This window comes from Bacillus rossius, chromosome 2 (genome assembly GCF_032445375.1).
Source record: "Bacillus rossius redtenbacheri isolate Brsri chromosome 2, Brsri_v3, whole genome shotgun sequence".
In the NCBI taxonomy this organism is placed as follows: domain Eukaryota; kingdom Metazoa; phylum Arthropoda; class Insecta; order Phasmatodea; family Bacillidae; genus Bacillus; species Bacillus rossius.
Genome location: NC_086331.1, coordinates 6,941,944 through 6,954,214, shown reverse-complemented (window position 1 = coordinate 6,954,214; position 12,271 = coordinate 6,941,944). Strand labels below are relative to the sequence as shown.

General features: G+C 43.6%; 1 protein-coding gene across 1 annotated transcript in view; it reads left to right on the top strand.

The window, feature by feature from the left end:
* LOC134529945 (solute carrier organic anion transporter family member 74D-like) overlaps nt 1–12,271 on the top strand; it is a 44,566-nt gene that overhangs the window by 14,716 nt on the left and 17,579 nt on the right. Inside the window, exons 6-10 of the mRNA XM_063364491.1 lie at nt 1,126–1,266; nt 3,050–3,271; nt 5,657–5,821; nt 8,491–8,686; nt 10,681–11,287. Coding sequence (XP_063220561.1) covers nt 1,126–1,266; nt 3,050–3,271; nt 5,657–5,821; nt 8,491–8,686; nt 10,681–11,287 — 1,331 coding nt within the window. The remainder of the gene's footprint in view (nt 1–1,125; nt 1,267–3,049; nt 3,272–5,656; nt 5,822–8,490; nt 8,687–10,680; nt 11,288–12,271) is intronic.

Genomic DNA, 12,271 nt, shown 5'->3' with positions numbered 1-12,271 from the left:
ATACAACAATTAACGAACCATAACAACTGTCAACTAGTGAAAATAAAATAATTAATTAATGAGTGATCCACGTAACAAACACAGGCTGTACTCGTGTACTCATTAGAACAGTAAACTGATGAGTAAACAGTAAGAGTAAACACTACACAGTAGTGCTACCTGGCGAACGGCGGCTATTATTCCGTGCGCCTGCCGAGTGGAGTGAACAGTGGACACCGAGCGCGCATTCTATGTAATTCGAGGAGAATTAGGAGAAGTATTTACATTTCAGAAGTTTCGTAGCCGCGGCCTGCGTGTACAACACAAGTAATTGCACCTGGCTTGTTTCCGTGTATATAGTTGGTTCGATTGATAATTGATATACTGATAGTGTTATGAGCACATATCTGTAACTCGACACGATTGAAAAACATATTTTTTTTGTAAATAATACGTAAACGTAATATGTAAAAAATAAAATAACATTAACCCTAATGGTGGTGCCAAGGCACCTGTGGCACCTACCGTGCGCACGCCTATGGTTAGAAGTATATTAAAAATGAAACACATTAAACGCACAGTTTTTAATCTCACAATCGCAAAACCTTTAAGTAATTCCAAGAAAATATACCTCCACATTATTTATTGAAGTGAAACTTCTTTATTGAGTGGGCTACAATTTTTTAGCGTTACGAAAATTCCGATCGCATGAGGGGAATAGTTAGATACGTGGTGGGGGAACCGGTAGAGGAGGAGAGGGCGTCAGCGTTGACGCCACTCCAAAGCATGCACTAGCGGTCGAATGGGAAGGCGGCAAAAGAAGGAGGGCGGAAGTATAGGTACATATCGGGGCATGCTATATGCTAATTGTAACGGTAAAAATGACGCAGCAGTGATGCTACGGAATTTTCTCAACGCTGTTTGTGTTTGTTTACTCCTCAGTTTTCGTAATGTCTAACGATTGTCGCTACCATATTTTATATACAATTTATTTATTCATGTGGAAAAGATTTATTGGGTTGTGCAATTAACTTTAAAAGTATCATTAATTTTTATGTGAATAGTGTGATTGTAAATTAAAAAAAGTAGCGAATGTGGAGCGTACTTAGGGGGACGCTAGCCGGAAGGCGGCGGTGTGCGCTGCAGGCCTGGCCATGTCGCTGCGCATGCTGGGGCCGGCGGCCGGCTACGCCCTCTCCGCGCTGTGCCTAGGACTACCCGAGCAACTGCGACACCCGCCTACCGTCGGCCCGCATCACCCGCGCTGGAGCGGCGCCTGGTGGCTCGGTACGCCCTCCTTCCTCCTCGTCTCCCCGACCAATGCTGTCAGTGGGGGGCGCCCGACTTCATGTTTACATTCATCACTGATCCACTTCTAGACTTCTGACGTGATGACGTCTTATAAATCGATGAATGCCGGCTGCACACACGAAAAAAGCATGACTCGTTGTCACGTTCCGCCTGAGCCGAGCGTGCAAGAACCGGCCAACCACCGTGCGAGAAAATCTTCTATAATATCAAACAGGTTAAGGCGGGCTTTTTAAAAGCAGCAATTTAAAAAATTTTGATTTATTTGTCCGATTTCGTCATTTCCAATTAAAAATTTATTGACATTTATTTGATTTAAGTTTATTTCTATAACTAATTGTTCGTGATTATATTTTAAAAAATTATTCAAATTAAATTTGCAAAAACTGTAAATAATATTTGAAAATTAAAAAGTAAGCAATTTTTCATCGATGTTTTCTTATGACGTTATCACGTAAAATTATCGTCCATAAACCGACTTTACAGACAATCCCCTTTTTTTCAATTGTTTAACTTTCATGAAATGAAAAATATATACAGCGCATACATTTTGCATAATTAGCTACCAAAGTTACATTTTTAACATTTTTGGGTTGTACAAATAAGGATAATTTAATTTATTGCAGAACTGAAACTTTTTAGGTTTAACTGCAACGTCACTGGCTACTTCATGATATGGTTTGCATTTCTATCACAAAAAACCCATTTCATGTGTCTTGGCTGTCAAAATCGTAACAAATTTGAGAATTTTGAAATGCCAGGTAAAATTAATTAATATTTTCCAACTGGCAACCATTAAAAATGTAGTTGATGAACTTAAAGGACAAAGCGGATGCCTGCTGGTGCATTCAACTCGTGCGCTGTTGTTCAGTTGTGCAGTTTGTAGTTAAATGACTTGAAATTTTAATCATATCATTTAATAGGCGAAATATCTAAGCCAAAATTCAGTGCATATAAATATTGGATTTATGTGTTTTTCTGCCGAGTATGTTTTATTGTAAAAAAGTACAAAAAAGCTGTCCTTGGCATTGTTAGAGTGTTAGAATTTTGTTTTTATAGTAGGAATAATGTCTTTAATGTCTTTCTTTTTATTTAAGTGTGTGCTGGTTTATTCATAATTAGCTTGCAAAATGTCTGGTATTTTTGCAGCTAAATTGAATTTTAATACACTTAGCAGTGCAACAAAAGCATTTGGTAAGCACCGCTGTAAAAGACCACATAAGTACTGCCCGAAAAGGAACACAAATTCTGCTGTAGAGTCTGGCTAGAAAAAGTATTTATAAAATGTTGTACTAAGTTTGTGTTTCAGTTTCTTTACTTTTCACGAGAGTATATGTATAAATAGGGACACCTGTATTTCGCGAATACATTTCGTGTCAAGGTATTTCACAAAATACTGTAGCTTTTCTCCTGTGGTTATTGGCTGAGGTCGGGGAGAGGTGTCGTCCCGCTCTTGACGGGGCCAATGAGAATGTGGTCACCGTACTGCTGCACGCTCACAATTTGCCATGACCATGACTCTTAGAAAAAGCTACAGTGTTTTGTGAAATACCTTGACATGAAATGTATTCGTGAAATACAGGTGTCCCTACATAAAATATTCAGATTACAACGCACAGACTTTGCAATATTTTATTTGGGCTTGGCATTATTTACGTGAGAATTCATTTCCAAAATACTGCCACTAAAATGAGTGCACCGTACCGCTGTGCCTGGTTGCAGACAGACAAGGAAGCGCTCGGTGTGACCTCTGACCTCCCAGGCTGGCCGGTGCTGGGCTCCGTGATGCTGGCTCTCGCCTTGGCCATGGCGCGCTTCCCGGCCGCCCGCTCCACCTGCGCGGCCAATCAGGGCGCCGCGCGCGCGGCCGCAGCCAATCAGCGCGCCGAGGACTGGCCGGCGCCAGAGGCGGAGCCACTCAGCGATGGCGAGCCGGGGAGGCGCGGCCGCTCGGTCAGCAGGAGGCAGTCCGCCTTCGGCGAAGGTCGTTACATCGCCATTCAGCTCGTTCTACAGGGTGTCCATAAACGAATGTCCTAGTTTCATTGTAATGATACAGAATAAATGTGCTGCTTAAAATGGATTATATGCGGACCGGCTTTAAAACTGATTTGATTAATGGAAATTTACACAAGCAAATAATTTTGCTGAAATGAATATAAACATATATCTATAATCGCATTTAGTTATATATAATCATAATCTATAGGTATAAATAATTATAAAAAATATATATAAAGGAAAAATGCCCTTAAACGAAATCAAATCAAATAATTAAGAGAATGTAGTGGTTAATAATGTTATACAGAATTAAATTTGGAAAAGAAATTCCTTCTTGCATACCCCTTGGGGTTTATATCAAGAAGATAAAAGTTTAAATATATGCCTATAAAGAATAGGATTAGTGTGTGTGTGATGAAACCAAATTTTAATTTAAACTATTTCTAACAAAAATTCATACATAAAATTAAAAGTAAACTAACCTAGGTTTTTTTAACCAATGTTCAATACGTGCACCTTTAGTTATACAGCCCAATCCAACCTAAAGTAAATTCTTCTTACACTCTGGTTAACACATCCGAAGTAATGGAAGCAATAGCCTCTTCAATTCTGTGCCTAATCCTGGTAAATCATTAGGTAGCGACATAACGTTTACACGATCTTTTTATAAAGACCCTAGAGAAAAAATACGCATGCCGTTATGTCATGTGAACGTGGAGGCCATGCGAAAAAGAGCTCCTTCATCTGGGGGAGCTGAATTGTTTCCCCTTGGAAGGGCAGCCCTTCAGGATTTTTCTGGCAATGGTTTGTTTGTACAGCGACTGGAAGGGCAGCCAATCCAATTTCTGAAAACATGTTTCTTTAAGTGTTTAAATAATCCTGAAAACTTGCCCCTTGGAAGGGCTGCCATTCAGGATTTTTCTGACAGTGGTTAGTTTAGTTTAGGTTAGGTCAGGTTATGTTAGGTTAGGTTAGGTCACTTTACAAACTAACCACTGTCAGAAAAATCCTGAAGGGCTGCCCATTCAAGGGGCAACAATTCAGACAACCTTTCAAAAACACTACTGTCAGAAACATCCTGAAGGGCTGCCCTTCCAAGGGGCAGCATTTCAGTCGCCCCATTCATCTGGAACGTTACGACCAATTCATCGGTCAGGGACTTCGATGTTCAACCACTATCGTACAAAAAGATTCCAATTGGGAGGGGCTCCATTCTTTTGCCAAATAAAGTATAAAGGTTCACCCTCTACTAATTGGGGAAAGAGCCATCCTTTCTTGCTGCAAGCGAGAAAACAACAAAGTAGTTTTTGCGCACGCATTTATCTATAACTGTTTGAGTTTCTCTTTAATTGTGACCTTGGACCAATACTCTACAACACTGACAGTTGATACTATTAAATTTTATAACTTCGACATTCTTTTATGGACATGTTGTATAACGACTATTATCACCAACTGGTTATACAATTTTCTATAAAATCCGTCGTAACCCTGTGTCTCGTATACCACAATTATATTGCTGCAAATGCATAGGTAACTGTTTGACAACATCGACTTTTAATTATAAATTTACTTCACTGAGTGCCAGTCCAACTCTTTAGCACATTATTGGTAACTGAAGTTATCATTCGGCAAACGATTACTACATTGAATATAAAAATTAATGAGGTGTAAATATTTCCTGCTTGTATGCTAGCGGTTTACCTTTCTTCCTCAAAGGAAGTATAATTAGTAGGGGCATGCAGATTTCGCGAAAAGATTTCGGGACTAGATGAAAGTTGAAACACTGTAGCATAGTCTGTGTTTCGTGATTGGGAGAGTTTCTCCCAGGTACATATCGATTGTAAAAACACCAATCACAGTGATCCAGTGCGGAAGTAAACGCGTCCTGCGTGGCTCGGTCAAATGTGGCAACGACTTCTCTCGCAGACGGCCGCTAATTACAAGGAAGAAACCGCTGGTACGGGTATACCTTGTTGCAGTCTAATATGTGTTCAGATCTTTTCGCGAAAAATGTCTGCCCCTAATAATTATCTCTAGAGACCGGAAAAATTCGCGGGTTCAATGACCTCCAGGATAGAGCTCCAATATCCTCTACACACTCGGGCAAATGCGAACTGTTCATTGGCTGCTGACTTGTGAGTCGTTTCGACGGGGTGGCCTGTGATTCGACACTTGTATGAGTGAGGGTCTCTAATTGGCCCTCAGTCCTCTAGACTAACAGTGAACCAATGACAGAAGCAGAACTAAGGTATAATTATTTGAATTTTAGCATGACACGAAATGAACCGGCAAATTTTTCAGGTCTCTAATTATCTCTCTAAGTTTCTGATAATAATGACTGTTTGCTGATGTGGCTGGCTTGCAGGATTCAGGGATTCACTGGAAAGGCTGTTGCAGAACAAGTTACTGCTCTATAACATTTTCGCCGCCGTGTTCCTCGTGCTGGGGGAGTCTGGGGCCATGACCTTCTCCATGAAGTACGTGGAGATACAGTACCACACTTCCGCAGCAGGGGCGAGCATCGTGTCTGGTAAGGTGACATTCTTCACTTGAATTCTCGGTCAGAGAAGTAAGATCAGACCTGACATGATGTAGGCTTTTGGACATACGTCATTGCTATGCACATGTATGTCTGTAGAAGAAAACTACAAAAACAAAAATGACAAAAAAAAAACAAATTAAGCAAAAAATTGCTGTTGTCAGGATATAAACACCACACAATTGTAAAACTGTTTGGATTTTCCCCTTTGCATAGTAATGTTTGTCCATAAAAGAATGTCTACGTTATAAATTTCAGTAGTATCAACTGTAAGCGTTGTAGAGTTTTGGTTCAAGGTCGCGGTTAAAGAGTAACTTAAACAGTTTAAAATAAGCGCGGGCACGAGAACTATTTTGATGTTTTCTCGCTTGCAGCGCCACCTATGCAAAATGGCGACTCCTGATCGTAAAGCGTTTAGTTTTCTGCTATTTTCCAAGAGTGAATCTAATTTCAGTTCGCCGTGCGTTTCGGATAAAGTTTTATTGTGATCCCCCGTGTGGCAAAAACATCCGCCGATGGTATAGTATTAGAGATCTACAAAATTCGCGGTTTCGATGGCCTTCAGGATAGACTGCACATACCTACCCCTGTACACTCGGGCAAATAACGCAAGTTCATTGGCTGCCGACTTGTAAGTCGTCTCAGCTGGTTTGTCTGTGATTCGATCCTTCTTTGGTTGCGGGTTTATAACTGGTCGAGATTCGTCCAGATGAACAGTAAGCCAATAGCAAAATTATCTAAGAGGTATATGTGTTTTAATTCTAGCCTATCACCGAATGAATCCGCGAATTTTGCAGGTCTCTAAGTATAGGCAATTCGAAACGACCGGATGTGTCTGAAAGTGTATAAACAGCACGGGACTACCAAAAGTGTCAGTACAGGATGTTGACCGTGTCAGAGCACCTTACCTGCGCAGACCTAAGAAATATGTTCGGAAAGAGAGTCTTGAACTTCAGTTGCCAAAGACGACTGTGCAGAAGGTTTAAGAACACGTTTACACATGCGTCATAATTGGTTACAGTTGCCACATGCTTTAAAACCAGACGACTATTTTCGTACGTTGTAACTTTGCACTTCAAAAGTTTGAGCAGGATGATGACTTTCTTTATCGTATGGTTTTCAGCGATGAGTAATATTTTCATCTAAATGGGAAGGTAAATATACTCATACTGTTCGTTTCCAGGGATGTGTGCCATATAACAAACAGGTGCACATATTGAATATTTGTAAGAAAAACTAGTTCAGTTTTCCTTCAGTTTGATGTATGATTACGTAGAGACGCGTAAAATTCGCGATTTCAAATCCCTAAAGGATAGACTCCATGATCCTCTATGCACTCGTGCAAATTACATCTGCTGATTGGTTACCGACTCGTAACACCTGTTGACTAGAATGATCGTGATTCGCTAATTCTTCTGTTAAAATACTTTTCATTGGCTCAGAGTCCTTCAGATAAACTGTGGCCCAATCACTGAAGCAAAATAATGTCAAAAGTATTTGGACTCTATCCTATCGCGAGATTAATCCGCAAATTTTAAAGGTCTCTAATGATTAGTTGTAATTAGTCCAAATTAAACTGTTCTAACATACCATTGATATTGGGACATTGTGTCGTGGACACTCTGCATATGGCTGATTGAAAGAATAGTGGCCACGGAAAGATCAGGGGTGGCCATACTAGTGGTCTGCCGCGTTGACGGAGACATGGGGCGAGGTGTAGTGTCTAACGACGGTAATGCTGATTCGTATGTACTTATCGTAAGAGACCGGAAAAATTCGCGGATTCATTTCGCGATAGGCTAAAATACAATAGTTATACCTCAGTGCCGCCTCTGGTATTGGCTCACAACTCACCTGGATGACTCTGGGCCAATGAGTAGGGGCAGGCATTTTTCGCGAAAAAACCTGAACGTCTACTAGACTGCAACAAGGTATACCCGCACCAGCGGTTTCTTCCTTGTGATTGGTGGCCGTCTGCGAGAGAAATCGTCGCCTTGTTTCACCGAGCCACTCAGGACGCGTTTGATTCCGCACTGACTTCATGTGATTGGTGTTCTGACAATCGACATGTACCTGAAAGAAACCCACCCAATCACGGAACACAGACGGCGCTACATTGTTTTGACTTTCAGATGGTCTCGGAATATTTTCGCGAAACATGCATGCCCCTACCAATGAGAAACACCTGACCAAAGCTTTATCGAATCACAGGCTGCTACGATGGGACGTCTCACATGACAGCAGCCAATGAGTGGGTGACATTTGACCGAGTGTACGTACAACTATGGAGGTTATCCTAGAGGTCATTGAACCCGCGAATTTTTCCGGTCCCTACTTATCGAGAGAGACCCGAAAAATTCGCGGGTTCATTTCGGGTTATGCTAAAATTCAAATAATTATACCTTAGTGCTGCTTCTGTCATTGGTTCACTGTTAATCTGGAGGACTGAGGGCCAATTAGAGACCCTCACTCATAGACGTGTCGAATCGCAGGCCAACCATTCGAGACGACTCACAATCAGCAGCCAATGAACAGTTGGCATTTGCCCGAGTGTGTAGAGGATATTGGAGTCCATCCTGGAGGTCACTGAACCCGAGAATTTTTCCGGTCCCTACGTTATCGACCAGTGTGTTTGGGCATCGCAACGTGGCTGCTCGCAGGCGGCGTGAACGTGCTGGCCATCGTGCTCGGCGTGCTGAGCTCCGGCTTCCTGATCGGCCGCTTCAGGCCGCGGCCGCGCTGCATGCTGGGCTGGAACGTGCTGCTGGGACTGGCCCACGTGGCCGGCTCCGTCGCCTTCGTGTTGCTCGACTGCGGGGGCGGAGCGCCGCCACGCCTCGACTCCCCCGGCGGCAGGTACTGCCACGGTCCGCTGCCTGAGCTCCAGGGACCACCCCCATTCCGGATAAGTATACCGCGCTTTCCATCTCCTTCAGGATAGACTGCACATACCCCTGTACACTTGGGCAAAAAACGCAAGTTCATTGGCTGCCGACTTGTAAGTCGTATCAGCTGGATTGTCTGTGATTCGATCCTTCTTTGGTTGAGGGTTTATTACTGGTTGAGATTCGTCCAGATGAACAGTAAGCCAATAGCAAAATCACCCAAAAGTTACATGTATTTGAATTCTAGCCTATCGCCGAATGAATCCGCGAATTTTGCACGTCTCTACGGATAAGCGACCGTGCCGGGTTGCCGTACGTCAGTCACGTTTCAACGGCAGTACCCATGTGAAAATTTTTAAACGTGACAACGTCTAATAAATCGATGAACGCCGGCTGCACGCACGAAAAAGTGTCCCGTTACGTGCATTGTCCCGTTACGCCGTGTCCCATTACGCTCATTGTACGCTTGCGCCGCATCTATCTCTCTTCCACTCGATTGGAAACAACCATCGATTTGACTTTTTCGAGGCACATTAAATTTGAAACACCTCCCATTCGTTTCCTACTTTTCCTATCATCGTCCCATCTTTAACAGAATAACACATAGATATTGGAAGAAGTTAAATAGCAAACATGTATAAAAGTTATAATTAAAATAATCTCTTTGTTAAAGTAATAAACATATTTGAATTAATGAGTGCAAATAAAAGTAAATTTATCAATTAAATTGTAGATTTCATTTCACTCCTTCTTTGTATCAATACATAATAGTGATAATTCAATAAAAATGATTCAATTTTATTCATGAAAGTATGCAATCATTTCATCAATGTTTTGTTATGACGTCACGTTAAACTATCGTTCGTAAACCGACTTTACAGGCAACCAATTTTTTTTTCCTTCTGCATAAGAGAGACAGGAGGTTGAACCGGTCAGGTGGGGCAGGAAGGCGCACATTGCGAGCGGTTAGGCAACCTGCTTCACACACCGGATTGGCTGGCAGTGCACCACCAGGAGCTCAAAGACTACGAGCAAGGAGCTAGCCGCGGCCTACAGGGGCACTTGGCCGATTGTTTTCCCGGTCATCATTAACTAACGTCAGGTCTTTCGAGCTCTGATGACTCGCTGGCAACGAAAAGTTAAGGTTGATTGGGTTTAACAATAACAACTAGCCTTTGCGGTGAAATATAAATTTGTATATATTATTATTCATAAACTTCAGATTATTTATGGGTTTTAAATTTTGACCAAATTTCACCCTTAAAAAATGAGATAATGTTATAATTTTATTTTAATAAATATTTTTATACATTAATAAAATGCAATAATATAAGAATTTCTTAAATGTGGAATGTATAACATATTACGTTACATATAAAAATAAACCCCATAATATTGCTGCAGTTAAACTTACATTTTTAAAATGTTTTGTCACAATGTGAAGTACTTTTTATTATATCGATTACGTTGCTTTAGTTGCTTTCAGACGCTAACGTAGTTACGAAATTGAATTTTAACATATGCCACTGTATTGTTAACACGGAGTATTAATATGAATAACAATAATTAATATGTAATTTCGGGAACTCAGCTTCACCTTATGAATTTTTTTGGAATGCAACAGATATCAACTGATTTTATTTACTCAACAATTAATAAGTTAAAAAGAAGACATGTTTTCTACTTTTCCAGTGAATTAAAAGATCACTATACAATATTAGTTTTTGTTTACAGTACAAGATTATAAATTATTAATTTTATTAAGTTACATATTCCCCAAAAAATGATAAACAGAACTATATATTTTTAAACAATTAACAAGGTAATTTGGGCCGATTTAGTTGCCTTTTATGATTTGATTTGCATTTCAGCGTTATTCCCAATGGATCGCTATTAACAGCATAATAATTGCCTCTGTAAATGCCGAGACCATGTTAGGCTTCAGAAAGCTATGGTCGGTATCAGGCTGCGCCTGGAATCGGAGTGCAGCCGAGGCTGCGGCTGCCAGGCGGCCCTGTTCCTGCCCGCCTGCCGTGAAGCCACATTCCACTCCGCCTGCCACCTGGGCTGTCGACACGAGGCTGCCCACGCCGTGAGTACTCCTGGCACATGTCACACTGCAACATTACACTACGCCACCTACCACTCCGCCTGCCACCTGGGCTGTCGACACGAGGCTGCCCACGCCGTGAGTACTCCTGGCACATATCACACTGCAACATTACACTACGCCACCTACCACTCCGCCTGCCACCTGGGCTGTCGACACGAGGCTGCCCACGCCGTGAGTACTCCTGGCACATGTCACACTGCAACATTACACTACGCCACCTACCACTCCGCCTGCCACCTGGGCTGTCGACACGAGGCTGCCCACGCCGTGGGTACTCCTGGCACATGTCACACTGCAACATTACACTACGCCACCTACCACTCCGCCTGCCACCTGGGCTGTCGACACGAGGCTGCCCACGCCGTGAGTACTCCTGGCACATTTCACACTGCAACATTACACTACGCCACCTACCACTCCGCCTGCCACCTGGGCTGTCGACACGAGGCTGCCCACGCCGTGAGTACTCCTGGCACATGTCACACTGCAACATTACACTACGCCACCTACCACTCCGCCTGCCACCTGGGCTGTTGACACGAGGATGCCCACGCCGTGAGTACTCCTGGCACATTTCACACTGCAACATTACACTACGCCACCTACCACTCCGCCTGCCACCTGGGCTGTCGACACGAGGCTGCCCACACCGTGAGTACTCCTGGCACATGTCACACTGCAACATTACACTACGCCACCTACCACTCCGCCTGCCACCTGGGCTGTCGACACGAGGCTGCCCACGCCGTGAGTACTCCTGGCACATGTCACACTGCAACATTACACTACGCCACCTACCACTCCGCCTGCCACCTGGGCTGTCGACACGAGGCTGCCCACGCCGTGAGTACTCCTGGCACATGTCACACTGCAACATTACACTACGCCACCTACCACTCCGCCTGCCACCTGGGCTGTCGACACGAGGCTGCCCACGCCGTGAGTACTCCTGGCACATGTCACACTGCAACATTACACTACGCCACCTACCACTCCGCCTGCCACCTGGGCTGTCGACACGAGGCTGCCCACGCCGTGAGTACTCCTGGCACATGTCACACTGCAACATTACACTACGCCACCTACCACTCCGCCTGCCACCTGGGCTGTCGACACGAGGCTGCCCACGCCGTGAGTACTCCTGGCACATGTCACACTGCAACATTACACTACGCCACCTACCACTCCGCCTGCCACCTGGGCTATCGACACGAGGCTGCCCACGCCGTGAGTACTCCTGGCACATGTCACACTGCAACATTACACTACGCCACCTACCACTCCGCCTGCCACCTGGGCTGTCGACACGAGGCTGCCCACGCCGTGAGTACTCCTGGCACATGTCACACTGCAACATTACACTACGCCACCTACCACTCCGCCTGCCACCTGGGCTGTCGACACGAGGATGCCCACGCCGTGAGTACTCCTGGCACATTTCAC